Source organism: Camarhynchus parvulus, chromosome 9 (genome assembly GCF_901933205.1).
Source record: "Camarhynchus parvulus chromosome 9, STF_HiC, whole genome shotgun sequence".
Lineage (NCBI taxonomy): Eukaryota > Metazoa > Chordata > Aves > Passeriformes > Thraupidae > Camarhynchus > Camarhynchus parvulus.
In genome coordinates, this window is record NC_044579.1 from 305628 (window position 1) to 323387 (window position 17760).

Genomic DNA, 17760 nt, shown 5'->3' on the forward strand with positions numbered 1-17760 from the left:
GCCTTTGCTTTGCTCTGCTCCTGTCAGCATACTTTGGGGGGTTTGTGTTTAGTTTTCACGTAGAGATAAGCTGTATTCAGCTCTGGACAGCGGCTCGGCTTGTGAGAGCCCTGTGGACTGTAGGAAAGGGTCTGGGAATGCTGCGGGCTCTTCTCGAGAGGCTGCCTGAGGAAAAGGAGCAGCAGTTCTCGCAGTGCCACTGCCGTGGTGTCAGTAGATGCGAGGCTGCCGATGGCAGGGAGCCTCGGTGGCGCAGGGCTGCTGCCAGCCCGGCTCGGTGCCGCCCGTGCGCTGCTGTGACCGACCCGTCCTTGGCCCGGCTCCCGCCGGGGCCCGGCACGCTTGGGCCGGCCCGGGGGCGAGCTGGCTGCGGGAGCCGGCTCTCCGCACCAGATGCGGGTGCTCTAACACGTGTCTTCGACATTGTTCCACAGCTTTGCTCTAAAGGATTCAGCTGCTGCGTTCACGGCAGCGTGTGCTCTGGCACGGGTGGGGAGCGGGCTGCAGTCGCGGCGTCACAGAACGCTCTGAATGCACTGAAGCTGGGCAGAGGGGGCTCCGAGTTAGGCCCGGCGTCTCAGACCGGACGTGACAGAAGATGTGGGGAAAAGCTACGGAAACAGCGGAGGATGCGGAGGAAATGCTTACTGAGGAGAGCTTCAGGGCCGCGGCCCTGGCTCAGACGGGAGCGTGTGCAGGAGGAGGCTGGCACAGCAGTGAGGCGGCTCTGGGGCAGATGCCGGGTGAGGTGAGCACAGAGCGGCACAGACCCTTCCCGGGCTGCGGGACGGACCCGAGCCTTCCCCGGCTGCGGGACAGACCCGAGCCTTCCGCCGAGCCTTCCCCGGCTGCGGCGGGCGGGTCCGCCCGTGGCGCAGCGGGACCTGCGGGGGCCGCGGCGGCCGCGAGGCGGCGCTGTGGAGCGGGGCGGGGCGGGGCTGTCCCCGCACCGCCTGCGCCCGGTCCTGTTCCCAATCCCGGTCCCATTCCCGGTCCCGGTCCCGTTCTCGTTCCCTTTCCCGGTCCCGATCCCGGGCCGTCTCCGCAGCCCAGGATCCGCTGCCTCGACCCGGTTCCCCGTCGCTCGGCCCTCGCGCCGTCACTGCCAGCGACGCTGCCGCCGCCTGTCCCGGGGTCCCGCCTCGGCGCAGGGGTTGTCCCCGCTCCACGAGGCTGTTCCTGGAGAACGTGGCTCCTGTCGCTGCCGGGTCCCCGCCGCGCTGCGTGTGCGCAGATGGGCGGGACACGGCGCCGGGGACGTGGCTGCAGCGCTTTGTGCGGCGCCAGCAGCTGGGAGAGGCCTGGCAGGACAGCAGGGAGCTCCCGCCTTGGGAAGCAAACCGTGTGCCCCTCCTGATGCGCTGCTGAAGCGCAGTCCTGCAGCCAGCCTTGAGAAGGCTTCACAGAAGAAAAAAAAATAAAAATCGAGAGACAAGTGTGTTGCAGGTGGTTAGTGACGTCACCGGAGCAAGCTCAGCTCCGCGGAAGAGCCCGAGCAGCCGCGGCTGTGGCACGGGTCACAGCCAGCGCCTCAGAACGCCTCAGCTCTCGGGCCTGGAAACGACAAACTGCACCTCACGAGGGGAAATAAACGGGTATTGCTCTCATGGGTTTCGGAAAGAAACAAGTGTGGTGTTCTGCAGCATTTGTTCTTGGATGTGTGGAGCCAGAGCACTGCTGGGGCCAGAAGGGCCCTCCAGAGATGCCCCCAGCCCCAGCTCTGGCACTGCCGCTGCCCACGGCCCTCACAATGCAAGCACAGCGCGGCGCACACCTCTGTGCCCAGCTCGCACCAAAGCAAGGCTCACTGAACTTCAAAGAACCAGCTCGTACAAGCCACCCTGAACGCTCCCACGGCCCGGGAGCAGCTGCTGTGCTGGCACAGCCAGGCCCCTGGGGCCACTGCGCCATTCCCGGGAGCAGAGAGGCAGGAGGGGACAGGAGGGCGCCTGCTGAGCCCCGCGGGGGATGGCCGGGCCCCAGGGGGAAGGGGAGCGGCAGCTGGGTGTAGCCAGAGCCTCGGCAGCCCCAGCTCAGGCCCCGTGGGCCAGCCTGGCCCAGCCCCAGCTGCCCCATGGCACAGAGGCTCCTCTCAGGGAAAAGCCAATCAATCCCTGCTTGGTGTGAATGGTTTCAACAGCCAGCAGAGAGCCCTGCCTTGCCCACATCAGAGTGAACACAGCTTGCGTTTGAAAAGAACTTTATTTAAAATCAGCGATGATACAGACTGCCCCCGCTGTCACAGCACAAGGTGTCCCAGCACAAGGTCCCCGTGCCCTGGCCAGCCCTGGCTCACAGCAGTCCCAGTGATTCCATATGGAAATACAACGCGTACAGATCTGCTCCTTCACGGCTAACAGGCAATTCAGTAACCTCAACTCATTTTGTTTTCTATGATTCCTAGTGTAACCAGACTTAAAATTTGTCTTCTAAGAAATCTGGGGAAATCTTCGTTTAGCAACAGCAGAGCAATTCCCACCACCTTTGTCACCACGCAGACAGCAGAGCCAGCAGGAGTCAGGGCCATCAGCAGGGAAATATGATCAATAGCAGCATTTTCCACGTGATCTCAAGTTACAGTCGTCTACAGAAGAAGGAACTGTGATCACCAGTAGGGAAGCAGTTAAGTACTGAATCCATTGTTAAAAGAAATCGAGTTGAAGGCAGGTTTTACCTTAAATAGGATTAAATATATATTGCAAGACACACCACACTCTGCAGGGGCTGCACATACAGAAGCAGAACTGTGGGCAGGGAGGCAGCGTGTGTCCCCCCCGCACCCAATACTCCCACACAACATTGTCAAATTTAAAACTATCACCACTTGTTGAAAGTTGTCCAAGAAGTATTTACAGCACAGGCAGGGCCGGGAGAGGCTTGGGGAGCCGCAGGTCTGGCCAGGGTGCTCCCGCAGTCCACGGAGCTCCAGCACTGGGTCCTGCCAGAGCAGCTGCTGCCCGGCCGTGCCAGCTCCTCGCACCCCTCTACCCCTACACAGACAAGCGTTTGGCGTGGATTAGGACAAAGCTACAGGCGGTGCCGTGGCGTGGGGACGGCGAGCACTGCCCATGCTGCAGTGGGCCCGCCCGGCGCACACGGGAGGATGCACGGCGGGGTCGGAGCAAAAGAGGCTCCTCGGAACATGCTGCACAGTCGGGCTCCAGCCTCTACGGGAATCCTGGCTTCCAGCGTCAAATAAAGCCATTTCCAGCTATACAGCGAGGGTGGCACTGATCTGGGACCGGTGTTTAAACAGATGCCAGTTCCTACGGACCTACGTCGCGTATAGCTCCACGTATTACAGAGACCAGGCCGGATCTTCAGCGAATAAGTAGGTCCACGATTGTAGATCAACAATAGACTTTTATTGCTTTATACATGTGGTGCTGTTCAAGGCACTGTGGCACGGGCTAGAAAACTCGGAATGACTCGTGAAGGGACCTGGAATGCGACACGGCCGGAGCCGCGCGCCGCTCCTCGGCAGCTGCCGCGGCGGCCGGGGCCGGCGGGCCATGGCCCGACACCGGCCCCTCACATGCCCATCCGGATGCTCTGGATGATCTGGAAGATAGCTGCAAGAGAGCGGAGAGGGGAGCGCTCGCCGGGCAGCGCCAGCAGCGAGCTCGGGGGCTCCGAGGGGCAGCGCCCGGCCCGAGCCGCCGCCAGACCCGTCCGCCGCGCGCGGCCGCTCACCTGATCCGCAGACCACGAAGATGAAGAGAGCCAACAGCCAGGGCCCGACCGACGCCTTCTCCTCCGGGGCCGTTCTCTGCGAGCACAGCACCGCCGTCAGCGCAGCGCGGCCCGGCCCCGCCACCCCCGCCCGTGCCCGCCCTGCTCGGCCCGGCCCCGCGCACCGAGGTCTTGGCGACGTTCCCCCGCTGGGTGATGTTCTTGCTGTGCTTCTCGTTGGCCATGCGGATGCGCTGCTTGGCCACCATGTCCGCGCTCGGCCCGGTCCGGCCCGGCCGCCGCTGCCGCGTCAGCACCGCGCGCGCCGCACGCCGGGAGCGCGCCGGGGGCGGGGCCCGCGCGCGCCAACCCGCGCACGCGCCCCGGGCCCCGCCCCGCCCGGTAACGTGGCGCGCGCTGCGGCCGCTGCGTCGCCGCCGCCCCGGAACCGGAAACACTGCTCCGCCCGCGCCCCAAGATGGCGCCGCCCACGCCGCTGCTCGCAGGTGCGTCTGGCCCGGGCCCGGGGCCGGTGCGCGGGAGATGGCGGCCAGGTTGGGGTGGGGTGGCCTCCGGCCCCTCCGGTGCCCGTCGGTTTCCGCCGCGCGTCTCCTCCCTGGCGTGCGCTGCCGCGGCGTGGCCAAGTCCGGCCCCGGTCGTGGAGTTCTTGACGGTGCCGGCCCCGGCGCTGCTCAGGGCTCGCCGGGCCCTGTGCTCGCTGGGCCGGGGCCGGGGCCGGGGCGAGCAGCGGCGCCCCAGAGGAGGGCCCGCTCCTGCCCCGGGCCTCCGCCCGAGCAGGCGCCCCGCCGCCGCCTCCCCCGCCTCGCGGGGCCCTCGCGGCCCCGTGTCGCGGATTCGTTCTCCGGCCGCGGGTGATTCACTCGCGGGTACCGGGGCGCGCGGGCAGCCGCTGCCGCCGGAGCCCGCTGCCGTGTCCGCTGCGTCCGCGGGCTTTGGCTGCTGCTTCTCGGAAGTCGTGTTCCCTTTCCGTGTCTCACTGTTTAAACTGCCCCAACATACGGGATGCGTATTGTTCTTTTCTGTATTTGTAAGCTTTAAACGCGAGCCCGTTTCCCCGCACTCGGGCCCGTGGGGGCGGCAGTTGCTCGGGTGGATTTTTGGCTGCTCGCTGCGGTCTGTTGTGAGTTTGGATGCTAACGGGGAGCGTGACCGGGGGGCTGGAGAACACGGTGCAGCAGGGCTGCGCTGATCCTGGGTCACAGCTCAGGTGTGTTAGGGGCTCCCTTAGGGTCTCTGGGGGCTGTGGTGTGCATGAACCCTGTACAGTTGTACTGAGGCATGAGAAGTGCTGCTCTCCTGTGAGGCTGTGGCTGCCCACCCTGGGGCACATCCTGCACAGGGGTGGCAGCTCCAGGGCCGTGTCTCGGCTGTGCTTTGGAATTTCCTTAGAGCAGCTATGGGAAGCGCCGTGCATATCTCAGGGTTCACAAGTTAGAAAATCACCTGCTTTGTCAATTTCCTGCACTTGAAATGAGTTGTTTGTTTCCCCTTGCAGTGAGAGGCTCCGAGGGGCTGTACATGGTGAATGGGCCCCCCAGCTTCACTGAGAGCGTGGCATTCCAAAGGTACTGCTGGCACTAGCACTAAAGAAATTGCTTTCTGAGAAGCTAGGGTAGACTGTGGGATTGAAAAATGTGTGAATATAAGTGAGTTCAGAACACTGATGGCTTGGAAGGCTTTGCCCTTGCCTGAGCTCTCGCTGCCAGGTGACAGTCCCTGGGCAGGGGTAGCAGGGGCTGCACTGTGACACAGGGCTCCTCAGGAGCACCGCAGGAAAGCTCTTGTGTTGGTTTTTGTTAAGGAGACCTTAACTATGGCACTGTTGGGTACTTATGTACATTTCTCATTTCTTTAGGGATTCTGGAAAAAATTGCAAAGCTGTTGCTTTTAGCAAGGACGGCTCCCTCTTTGGCTGGTGCAATGGAGAAAAGTGGGTGTATTTTATTATCTTAATGTTGAGCTTGCATTAAATAAATGTAATCAGTTATGCCTCATTTACTCTTGTCTGTGTAAAGGTGATTGCTGTTAATGCAAGTGTTTGCATGTACACTTTAAATGGACTTCATCAGATGAAATATTTTGTGTTCTTGGTGCACCCATGATGCACCCATTCCCATGCAGTCTGGGTATACTTTCTTTGTTTGGTTGTTTTTTTATTCATGGCTCCCAGTACCTGGTCTCTGGGATTAATCTATTAGTAGAGTCTACAGAAAATGATGAGTCTATTCACCTTGTGAACCTTACAATACAAGGTTCCTTTTTTTATAGATCAGGTGCATTATAGAGTTTACTCTCATATTTAGAGCTTATGTGCTGCATACCAAAATACATGTTATGTTTTGACCAGTGGTTTCTGTCAGGCTTGGGTGTCTGGTTTTAGAATGTGCTCTTGGAAAAATTCAGTAAAAACAAGGGGGGTGGGGGAAGCTCTGCCGATTTTGTTCCATTGGCCAAATTTGGAGCAGATCTAGAAGAGTCAAATACTTGAACAATTCTCTCAGCATTAATTAACTATTGTAAGCATGTTTTATTGAAATAGCGTCTTTTGGTTCCAGAGTCAATGTTGTTAATGTCACCAGAGCTGAGTTACTGCATTCCTTTGATCTCCCAAAGACAGTTTGCCTTGAATTCTCGCCAAAGAATAATGTTCTGGCAACGTGGCAGGCCTATGCAAGTGAGTATTGTACCAGCTGGGGAAGCTTTGTGCCAGCTGGGAGACTTTGAGCCCATGTCTATGGCCTCTAGCGTGTGTGCTGGCCAAATGAGCAGTGCGGGAAGTTGTGTGGGCAGTCAGAAGCACAGTGGAGAGGGAGGGATGCCTTGTCAGAGCAGCTGGTGTTGGCCATGCTCACGCACGCTCTGTCAGAGTGCTCGTGCTCACAGTCACTCTGTCACTCAGGCACGTGTTTCCTAAGCTTTGGGAAATGGTCCTGGTGCAGTGTGCCCTGCAGGCAGCTCGTGTGCTTGGGGAGGCTAGGGAGATGGTGTGCTGTCCTGGAGAGTTTTGTGCTGCCTGGGGGCCCATGGCTGGAGGGTTCTCCATGTCCAGAGCTTTATTCCCCGCTCTGCCTCCCTGGGGGGTTTGAGATCCTGGGTCTGAGAGCTGCGGTCCTGCCTGAGGCACAGACAGTGTAAATGCTGCCTTGGGAGGGAAGAGCTGGGCAAGGCTGGGCCTTGGGAGCTGGCCAGGCTGTGGGCAGACTGGGAGCTGGGACAGGCAGTAGGATAAGGCAACCACACAAGCTGTGAGCTGCTCTGGGGCTGCTGTAAATCACTGACAGCAGCAGGCAGGCTATGCTAGCCTGGGTAAGGAGGAGAGTACAGACAGCTTAAAAGCAGCAGAACCGTTTTGCATGGCTTGCAGAGAGAGCAGCCGTGACTGCAGTGGAAGGGACAAAATCATCTCATTCCTGTGAGAGCAAAACACTGGACTGGAGAACATGCCTCCATTGTTTGCCCTGAGGATGGTTTTGGGTTTGGATTAAAAAGCTGTGCAGGTGTTGGTTGCAGCCTTGCAGTAGGGAGTAGAAACCCTGCACTCCAAATGTGAGTTCTTTCTGCAAACAGATGAGGTATTAATAGGTACAGCAGTCAGCATTCATGGGTTTGGTCCCTCAGGGGCAGAAGTTGCATGCTTGCGAGAAGTTCACGCAGAACCATGAGGTGGGATGTTGGGGTGAAGCAGATTTAAGCCTCAGATACCACTCTGTTTTTTTGCAGCTGCTAAGGATGGCACAGCAGGGGTGCCCAACCTGCAGCTTCATGATCTGAGAACTGGAAAATGCTTAAAGTCTTTTGTGCAGAAGAAGATGCAGAACTGGTAAATAAGCTTTCCAGATGCTAATTGTTTACAAAGAAATGTGGTTTTCAAAATCTGATCCAGGTAAATGGAGCTGTTAGTGTGGTGTTGGCTTTCAAAGCAGTGCCTGCTGCTAACTGAAAGCCAGAGTCTATGCCTGTGGGTGTCTGTGTGTAGTTTACTGTAAATTCACTCTCACTTTGCACCACAGAGGAAAGCTGAGCAGACAATAACTAAGTCCACTTGTATATTTTTGCTATGCAGATGTCATTTAGCCACATTAAATGTATCATGTTTGAACATACTGGGTTCACAGTAGAGGGAAAAAACAATCCTGGAGTGCTAATGATGACCATCATTTTGTGTTTTTGACTTTTCCCTTAATGTGCAGGTGTCCTTGCTGGGCAGAGGATGAAAGCATTTGTGCCAGAAATGTGAACAATGAAGTGCACTTCTTTGAAAACAACAACTTCAGTATGCGAGTATTTCTCTACATTTCATTCCTTCTATAAATGCTGCTTCTTTTGAGGGGTGGTTTTTGTTTTCAGGTTTTTCTTTGTTTCTTCATTTGCTTGCCTTTTATTTCAAATACTGCCTACATTCTATTTCCGTTTGGAATTCAGAATCATTATTTCACTTTCTTATTTATCTTTTCACTGACTGACATGATATGAAAGGCATCTGATTCTCAGTAAAGAAGGCCTTATTCTATATTGCTACTCATTTAATGAGATCCAGGAAATTGTTTTGTAGAAAATGTGATCTGCCATTACTTCCTTGGGTTGTGCATATTCTGTCAATAGATTGCTAAAAATGGCTCATTAAAAAATTGGTGGCAAAAATGAAATAGTGAAACCTGAAGATTTTTACCACAGAGATTTACTGTTGGTGGTAGAATATCTGGAGTCGATAGGTGTTTAAAAGGGAAAGGGGAAGAAAAAAAGCAGAAAGATAAAAACTAATTAGAACAAAAATGTAAAGGAGTGAAAAGAAAACTGAGGGGAGAACAGCAGCCTGTGGTTTTAGTTTTGTATTTAGTTTTGCATTCTTTGTTTTGTTTTAAATATAAAGTTGATAGAAGAATTAGAGCTGCAAGAGGTTCAGTTTCCTGAGAATTAGCCCTGGTGATGTTAATCAAGCTGTGGGAAGCATGGAATGTCAGCCTCAGCAGGATGTCTGCTGGCAGTGCACATTCCTGGCTGCAGTGGAGCTGTAGGGTGATGCTGTTGCCATCAGCTGTTTGTGGGAAGGGGCAGTGCTGAGCCCTGAGCAGGCCTGTTGGGAATAGTTATCCCGTGCAGGCGTGAGGGGAGAGCCCCTGCTTCTGTGCGATGGCACCTGAATGTGACTGAAGCCAGCACAGATAAGGTGAAGAATATCTGCTTCCCTAACACACCGCTCCTCACAAGACCTACCACCACAACCAATCCCATCCCAAGACCATAACCAACAATCCCAGAACTACCCCAAGCCTCCGGATAAGGCTCCGCCGCCAATGAAAGTGAATAAACAAACACCACCAGCATCCCCTAACAAGCACCAAGGAAACAAAAGAAACCCCTAAACTCACTAGCCAACCACACCCCACAACCGCCGCTACAACTAGCCCCGATACCCCGTAATAAGGGGAGGGGTTAGAGGCAACCGCCAACCCCCTTGAAACAAAGCACAACCCTAGAAACAAAACAAATTCTATCATGCTTCCCACTCGGCCTCTCTCTGAGATCTACGGCCTGAAAAACCGTCGTTACAAAATTTAACTATAAGAACGCCTAACTCCACCCCCACCTTCCCCCCCCAGCTCATTCTCTTCTTGCTTTCAGGATATGTATAACAATGCATCACACTCTCTGCCCCATCAGACAGCCCATGAAATGCAGGATAGCCAACGTCATACGTCATACGTCAAACACAGGCTGCATTCACCTTGGGTTCAGAGGCTTCCTTTGCTTTTTGAACTTCCAAATACTAAGTACTGAGTTTCAGGCATAGGCTTGATTAAAGTTGGTTTTGTAGGTGAAATGGGAAAATAATAGTTGTTTGCTTAGAAAAAGAGATCCTTTGTGATTGTCTTTACTGGTCTGTGTTATCCAGGATACAGCCCCATCGAAGGATGTGGTTAGGACATCCAGGCAACATGGTTTGTCATTAACATCAGACATCTGTGACCTTTTTCTTGGCAGATACCATTGCAAACAAGCTGCATTTGCAGAAGGTCAGTGATTTCGTGTTGTCCCCAGGAGCACAGCCAACCAAGGTACTTCTGATCCAGCTTCCAATCTTTTTTTTTTTGTTTTCTTAAAAAAAAAACCCACTGTGATTTTAGTACAGTGTAACTATTTTTGTAACCATACCCTGTGCTACCAAGGCTTTAACCTGCAGTGAAATCTTGTGGCTGTTTCAGGTTGCTGTTTATGTCCCAGGCAGCAAAGGTGCTCCGTCCTTTGTCAGGCTCTACCAGTACCCCAACTTCGGGGGCCCGCAGTCAGCACTAGCCAACAAAAGCTTCTTTAAAGCTGACAAGGTGACAATGCTATGGAACAAAAAAGGTATAGCAGCTATGTACTGAGACTTTTATATTGGGCTCATTTTGGATTGACTTTGTTTGCTGTGTGGGGTTTGTGTTTAATTTGCATATGTTGATAAATCCTGACGGCAGCCATTAATGCTCTGCTGAGGTGCATTTCTGCACGCCCTGGAGTTCTCAGAACTTACCCTGTGACTTTCATCATTTTTTGTGTTGTGCTTGAAAATATTCTATACATGCTGGTAAATTTTTCAGTTGAATGACAAATTCCTATATAATTCTGCATTCTGTGTCGATAATGTAATTGGATTGTAAACATAGCAACAGTTCATGTGATGATATGATCTTAACGTGTAGAATTATCTGTATGCATACATATGATAACTGGGGTGAGCTGAGAGGCCTCTGTGCTTTGTTGTTGGTTAGCAGTGAGCTGTTTCAGAATGATTTTGTACAAATCATTTGACTTGAACCCACATAGTTTGGAATACAAATGAAGGTGTTTCGCACATGTAGAAACCATGCTTGGGGACTGTGAGAGACAGCAAAGACTGTTGCTCAAGACATTTTGGGGTGCATGTGTCTATGGGAAGGGGCAGGCTGGGCCTTGCCCTGATGAGACAGTGCCTGTGCAGTTTTGGATAGCAGATGTGCATACAGAAGACATTGAAGAACTGTTTCAGTCAAGGATTGATCAGGATGTTTGGTTTCTGCCGTAGTTTAATTTTTTTTTAATAGCTGCAAAGGATGTTCACTTGCTTGTGATCTAACAGTAAATGAATAGACCGAGCTGATGTTTTCCACCTGAGAAAGGAATGTATTCAGTGTTTTTGTATTAGCATTTAGGAAAAACTCAATTCAAAAGAGAACGATACCAGCCCTACCACACAAGTAACCAGCAGGAACTCACAGCGGAGCTGGTTTTGCTGTCAGGTGTTTAGTGCAGTGGCTGCTGTGGTTTTCAGAAGCTGTGCTGCAGTAACTGTGTGTGTTCACAGCCACGGCCGTGCTGGTGGTTGCCAGCACCGAGGTGGACAAGAGTGGTGCCTCGTACTACGGCGAGCAGACGCTGCACTACCTGGCAGCCAGCGGGGAGAGCGCCGTGGTGCAGCTGCGTGAGTACCTGCTGCCCTGCCCTGCCCTGCCCTGCCCTGCCCTGCCCTGCCCTGCCCTGCCCTGCCCTGCCCTGCAGCTCCTGCCTCTGCCGGGCTCCTTAGTCTCATGAACTTACCCTTAGAACAAAATCCTCTAAACAAAAAATCCTTCACCTTTTTATCTTTTGTTGTTGTTTGTTTTTTACCTCTGCAGGAGGATGTTGCTTTTTTCTGGGTTGGTGTGGGGTTTTTTTCAGTAGCTGGATTTTATTTCGTTTGGTAGACTTACCATCTTAATGTCAGTGGCTTTCAGTTAATGCATACATATAGGTTCCAGTTAATACATACTGATAGTTTGACTGGGAAGGTGTTCAGGTGCACAGGGCGGGAACTATACTTGTTTTCTGAGAAAACACCTGGACAGTGGAGCCAGGTTGATGTCTGAGAATCCATAATGGGCAGGAATGTGTGTCACCAAACAGAATAGTCCTACCTGCACTTAAACACATGCAAGATACTGCCCTCAATGAGCCAGGGCAGAGTGACAGCAATGTTTTGAAGTCTGTTGGAAAATAAAACTCCTTTATTTTGTATTGTAATACTGAAAATGTTTTAAAATCTAAAAATGACATATTGGAGGGCAGAAGATGAATGTGCTTAATTCCAGTGTCTAGCTTTAACTGGAAGTCCATGCCTTAACTTCCGCTGTGGGGGTCTTTTTTCCTTCTCTCAAGCTCTTGCTCTTGTGTGCAAACATCTGGCCTGTTTGGGATTGTAGAGGCTGGTTTGTAGGGAGTGCTTGGGAACACTGGGGGTGGGGTGATGTGGACTACCTTTGCTGGAGGTACTGTGAATGTAACTTCCATAGCAATGCTGGCTGGGAACATTTTCAGTTTGCCTTCTGCTGCAAAACTTGTGGATGAGTACTGTGCCCTGTTTCCCCTTGATAGTAACTCCCCTGGGGAAGGAGATTTGGGGTCATGACTCAGTATATAGAATCTCTTTGGGAGTAGTTTAACCCAGCTTACAAGTAGAGCACTACTTGTTTAACTACACACCTACTAGAATGTTCTTTATTTCTACTGCCTATGTATTTAACAGGAAGTCTTTTCATTTAATTTAGCTATTCCTTTTCAAGGAAAAGTCCAAACTGATAAAAGCAAGTGGTGGGCACTTGGACTGAGAGTGCCTGCGGAGTTGGATCTTTTTTGAAGTGGAGTTTTGAAGCTTTTTTCGACTCTGGCATTTGCAGAGGGCTTTTCATTTTCAGCTAAGATGTGGTGCTGCTGCAGGCTCTGGCAGAGGCTCTGAAGCCTGCATGGAGCTGCCCTCATCTCTCCAGCTGTTGCTGTCACCAAGTGTCATTTTCTGTCACCTCTGTAGCTGAGCTGCATTGGGTTAATGTCACTGAAAAGGTTTCGAAGGGGAACACACAATGTGATTATACATCCTTGTTTCTAAAGATAATGAGACTTCAGAGTGACAAGAGACATGAACCATTTAACTCAGTTTGAACATCTTGGGTCAACTCTGGATTTAAGGACTCAGTAACGCATTTGGCATTTACCTGAACTATGGGTGAATATACCCAGATGATGAAAAGTTATAATGGCCTGTGGTTTGTGTTTACCTCTGGGTATTTTACCTGAGTTTTCATCACTAATTCATTATTCTTCAGTATATCCTAATGTTCCAATCCCCAGAATAACTTCTAACAGTAGCAAGTTTTGATCGTTACATGTAAGGCCATTTTTGTGTGCTCACCCACATTAAAGTCTGACTTATAAAATATTGTGCATGGGCACGGTCCAAAGATAAGTCACTATTGCTTACCTCTACAAAGCTGAACTACACAATATTTCTTAGATTAAAAGAAGAGAAGCTATTATCCAGCTGGTATAAAACTCCTGTTTTTGCAGGTTTCCAGTGGGACAATTTGAGAAGGTCCTGAGGTCATACTTGAGGAAAAAAAAAAAATTGAATTTTTTTACATGTCCAGCTATGCTTACTGTTAAAGTGTTGGTGCTGGCCATACAGAGGTAATTTGGAATGACTGCAGTGGTTGTTGCAAACTGTAACTAAAGTTATCAGAAGATACAAGGTTGTTTTTCCCTCTGTTGTTAGCAGAATTAATTTTCACTGTCAATAATTAGAATACAGCATTTTAGCGAAGTATGAAGAGTCACTATGGATTTTGTTTTGGCTTGCTCTGAAAAAACAGACTCTCCCAACAGCTGCATGTTTTTCCTTTTGCTTTAGCCAAAAATGGCCCTATTTACGATGTTGCCTGGAGCCCCAATTCTGTCGAGTTCTGTGCTGTGTATGGCTTCATGCCTGCCAAAGCCACGGTTTTTAACCTGAAATGTGACCCCGTGTTTGATTTTGGCACCGGGCCTCGCAATGCTGCCTACTACAGCCCCCACGGACACATCCTGGTGCTGGCAGGGTTTGGAAACCTCAGGGGACAGATGGAAGTGTGGGACGTTAAGAACTACAAGCTGATTTCCAAGCCGGTGGCCTCGGATTCCACGTACTTCGCGTGGTGTCCCGACGGGGAGCACATTGTGACAGCCACGTGCGCTCCCCGGCTGCGCGTCGGCAACGGCTACAAGATCTGGCACTACACGGGCTCTGTGCTGCACTCCCACGAGGTGCCGGCCGACCAGGAGATGTGGCAGGTGTTCTGGCAGCCCTTCCTGGACGGGGTGTTCCCGGAGAGAGCGGTGAGGTACCAGGCGGTCCCCAGTGAGCTGCCCCGGCCGCGCCGAGCCCAGCCCCGCGCAGGCGTACCGCCCGCCCGCCCTGCGCAACAGACCCGCCACGAGCTCCAAGCTGGTGAGTGCCACTGTGCCGGGGGCACTGCCCGCCTGGCTCTCGTCTCCTTGCAGCTTGGCCTCACGGAGCTGTGTGCTTTTGAGGAGGAACATGAGAACAGTAACCAGGTTGACAGCACTATGGGGGTTTGGAGGGGTTTTGGTGACCTTCTTTGACACTCTGCTCACAGTTTGCAAGAATATATGCTAGAAAGCTCTCATCTCTTTGGCCCAAATACTGTCCTTTCACAAAGCATTTGCAAACTCCTGTAATACTCTTTGCAACATGCACTGAAACACTAAACTCCAAGTGTGGCTTGTGGTGAAATTGAGTGCTCTGGTTAGGACAGAAGCCTCACATCTGGGTGACTTGACTTGCCATGAGCAGCCTCCCAACAGCCATTCTTTCTTGGGTTTTTTGTTTTGTTCTTTTTTTTTTAATAAGGTAAACGTACTTACTAGAAAGAGATTGGATCGTTAGCAAGTCAGCTGCAACTTAAACACATTTCAGTACAGTGGTCTGCTTGTATAATTATTTTCTTTCTGCAAGTTTCCAGAGTAGGCTGAGTAGCAGCTAATTCCACTTAACAGCTGCACCCTTGGTGTTTGGGTCCTGGAGAGCTTTGATTTTGAACCTGGTGCTTTTGCAGGAGACTCAGCCTGAGAGCTCTCTGTTAGCCATGCTGAGGGCTGCTCTCACAAACCATCCCTGAGCAGAGGGAGTAGGGAAAAGATACAGTCAGTAAAATAACTCTGCTTACTTATATGGGCAAAAAGTTTTGTCATGTGCATTAAAAAAATACAGTCACAGTTGAGAGTTGTCTTAAAAACAGCGAACAGCCCCCTTTCTCAGCCCCCACTGCCTCCCAAGAACCCCCCATCTCCCCTCCCAGCACTCAGCCCTCCTCTCTGGTCATCAGGAGTTTGAGTTACAAAGCTGTCAGCAACAGCAAAATGCCAGGCTTCAGTCATTTTGTGCTAGCTTATTATTCTTGGATTTTATTTCCTTCCTGAGATAGAAAACCTTGATTTTGTTTTCTTACTGGAAATCTATGAAATCATTGGGGCACACAGGGTAGTCCCATGCAAACTTGAGTGGATGAGTTTGAAAACCTTTTCACCCTTCTTTGGCTGTTCCAAGGAGTGCATACATTTTCCCCCACTCCCTTTCTTTCTTTTTTCTTATTTCTTTCTGGTTCATCTTTGCATATGATGTTGTCTTAGGTAGATTTTAGGGTTTCTGTGCCAACATGGAATATGGGGTTTTAACCATTTTGCATATCCTGCAGCATGAAGATGAGCCACCCCAGAACATGAAACCCCAGCTGGGAGGCAGTGATAAGCCAGTGTCTAAAATAGCTCTCAAAAATCAGAGGAAGCATGAAGCAAAGAAAGCTGCTAAACAGGTACTGCAAAAGTCATCGTTACAAGGATCACATTAATTAGTTAATTAGCTTCCCCAAAGGGCAGTGGTCAGTCTCAGAGCAGTGGCTTGTGCAGCAATGTGGGAAGGGCAGCAGAGTTTAACCAGAGAAGAGCAGCTACAGAAGGGTGATTCAATAGTAACAGCTTTGCTGAGTCGCTGCGAATGTTAGCTAAAATCAGTGTGGAGACAAGGTGATTCTGGTTTCTCACATCCTGCAGAATGTGGTTTGGTTTTAGGTAGGAGGGAGGAACAGGTGGGTGATTTGTGTTCCTGCAGGTCAAGGCTGAGGTGTGTTTTTACAGCAGACCAGAGACAGCCTGTCTGTCACTTCTGGACTTACTACTCATTGACTAGGTAGATAAAAGTCAGCTTTTGGTATTAGCCTTCCAATTACTACAAACCTCTGCAGCAATAATTTCTTTAAATGCTATTTTAAAAAACTTCTAGCACTGCTTTTGAGCCCTTTTTTTTTGCTTCACAGTCAATGACCCAGTCTGCTTTGTAAAATATTTGTGTATGTATTTGTCATATCACCCTTAAACTGGTGTTTCCCTGTGCTGTGTGGGGTTGGGATCTTGAGGAAGTAGAAATTAAACAAGAAACAGCATGTGAGCTGTTCCACATAAGCCTTTGTCCATGGAAGGCAGATCAATGGATAATGCAGTACCTCAGAGCAAGTCATCCTGGATTTTGGAATACACCCAGCAAACTGGGGAAAGAAGGAATATTAAATGGATCCTCTGAAGTGATTAAAGACATTTTTCATTCTCTTTGTAATCAAAGGTATTTTCTATATTGTGTTTATGTGTCTACAGGAGGCCAAAGCTGATGCACACCAAGGCCCTGCCCAGGTCAGAACCCCACAGAATATCCTGCAGAACACTGTGCCAGCCATGACCACGGGAGATCCTGAAGTGGATAAGAAGATAAAGAATTTGAAAAAGGTGTGAAGAGATTCTTAGATTTCTAACAGACAGTATTCCTCCAAGGGCTGGTCTGTCAGACCTAGTGCAAGTGTAAGGTGAGCTGAGTCCAGCAGGATGCAGGAACCTTCACGGAATTGCCCCAGATTTGTACCCACCTCCCTTTGCCCTCCTACCTGTGCAGCCATCATGTGCCAGGGTTCCTGTAGGTCCCATCAGAGGTGGCAGTACAGGGAGTTTCTGAAACTGACCCTCAGGAATGCTGTGGAGGTGCAGCCAGTCCCAGCTGAGGGTCGGGGTGCCCTGGCAGGTGTTGGTGCCCAGACAGGAGCTCTGTGCATTCCGTGGGTGTTGGGACCTGCATCTGCCAAGGGAACAGTGCCCTTGTGGCATGAGAGCAAAGTTTACTGCCAGTCTTGAGAATTCTTGCATTAAACAATTGCAGAACAGAAATTGTTAAGTTCTGGCTAGAGAATCTTTCCCATTTATCTTGCTGCCTCTTGCTGCTCATAGTCTCTGGATTAACTTTCCAGGCTTTTTGAGGAGAATGTGTGGTGAAGAGGGATGGTGATGGAGTAATTTCCAGTTTTGGATCTAGCCCTTCAGTGAGACAGTGCCTGGTGTTTGTTTCTGAGACGAAGTACTGCTGTTCCCAAGTTCTGTTCTTGAAAGAAATGTCTGTTATGGGTGGGAAATTCTGGGTGAAGCATCTGGAGATGCTCATGGGATTGTGCTTTCCATGGAGATCTGCCTCCAGACACATCAGACACATCAGCAACTTCTAAGACTTATTTTCTGTTCTTGTTTCACCAATATTTTTGTTTGGTTGGTTGTTTTTTTCAGAAACTAAAGGCAATTGAGCAGCTGAAAGAACAGGCAGCTGCTGGCAAACAGCTGGAGAAGAATCAGGTACGATTGAGATCTGTACAGTTTATTCCAGGTTCATTTTATAATAAGCTACATCTATGACATTTTCTGCTCTAGGTGGAGAAGATTCAGAAAGAAGCTGCTCTCCTTAAGGAACTGGAAGACCTAGAACTGGGTGTTTAAATCCTTCCTCAAGCTCCAGTGTGGTGCTAACACAAAGTTCATGCAAAATGTAGTTTTGTTAAACATTTCAGCAAATGACCAAGGGTTCGACAGTCCACAGATTTGCTGCTCATTTGCCTTTAAAAAAGAGTTTTCCTAAAGATTTGTGCGCATGAAGCCGTAAGGAAGCAATGAGTATCCATCAGCCAGTTCTGCTGCTGTTCCAATGAGAAATGCGCTCCTTTTCTGCGAACATACTGCCTAGACCAGATTGTTTTTCCTCATTTGGGTGGGGAAAGGGAAGGCGATAAAGACATTTGATAGCTTTATTATATTTAAGAAGAGATGCGATCTTTATGCGACGATGGGCTGTAGATACAAATAAAGAGCATTTGTAACAGCGAGCTGTCGGAGCGCTGTGTGGCCGCCAGGGGGCGCGCGGGGGCGGGGCTCTGC

General features: G+C 50.9%; 2 protein-coding genes across 2 annotated transcripts; one reads left to right on the forward strand and one right to left on the reverse strand.

The window, feature by feature from the left end:
• Positions 1-2183: 2183 nt before the first annotated feature.
• SERP1 (stress associated endoplasmic reticulum protein 1) lies at positions 2184-4023 on the reverse strand. Its single transcript, XM_030954826.1, has 3 exons — positions 3858-4023; positions 3694-3769; positions 2184-3572 (listed from the first exon to the last, which is right to left on the reverse strand). The coding sequence occupies exons 1-3, from the start codon at positions 3939-3941 to the stop codon at positions 3532-3534; spliced, it is 201 nt and encodes a 66-aa protein (XP_030810686.1). The 5' UTR covers positions 3942-4023; the 3' UTR covers positions 2184-3531.
• A 71-nt stretch (positions 4024-4094) lies between these two features.
• Positions 4095-17701, forward strand: EIF2A (eukaryotic translation initiation factor 2A). Its single transcript, XM_030954807.1, is given in 15 exon segments — positions 4095-4178; positions 5189-5258; positions 5549-5623; positions 6249-6367; positions 7414-7513; positions 7884-7966; positions 9676-9749; positions 9897-10041; positions 11018-11134; positions 13373-13869; positions 13871-13948; positions 15216-15332; positions 16168-16296; positions 17119-17184; positions 17260-17701. Coding segments are annotated over 15 exon segments (1764 nt in total). The 5' UTR covers positions 4095-4150; the 3' UTR covers positions 17326-17701.
• The last annotated feature ends 59 nt before the right edge of the window (positions 17702-17760 follow it).

Excerpts from the sequence above, each read along its gene's own strand:
- SERP1 (XM_030954826.1), bottom strand. The coding sequence starts at position 3,941 with ATGGTGGCCAAGCAGCGCATCCGCATGGCCAACGAGAAGCACAGCAAG. Across the intron at positions 3,770-3,857 it reads GGAACGTCGCCAAGACCTCG|AGAACGGCCCCGGAGGAGAA; the intron begins GTGCGCGGGGCC and ends CTGTGCTCGCAG. Across the intron at positions 3,573-3,693 it reads CTTCGTGGTCTGCGGATCAG|CTATCTTCCAGATCATCCAG; the intron begins GTGAGCGGCCGC and ends GCTCTCTTGCAG.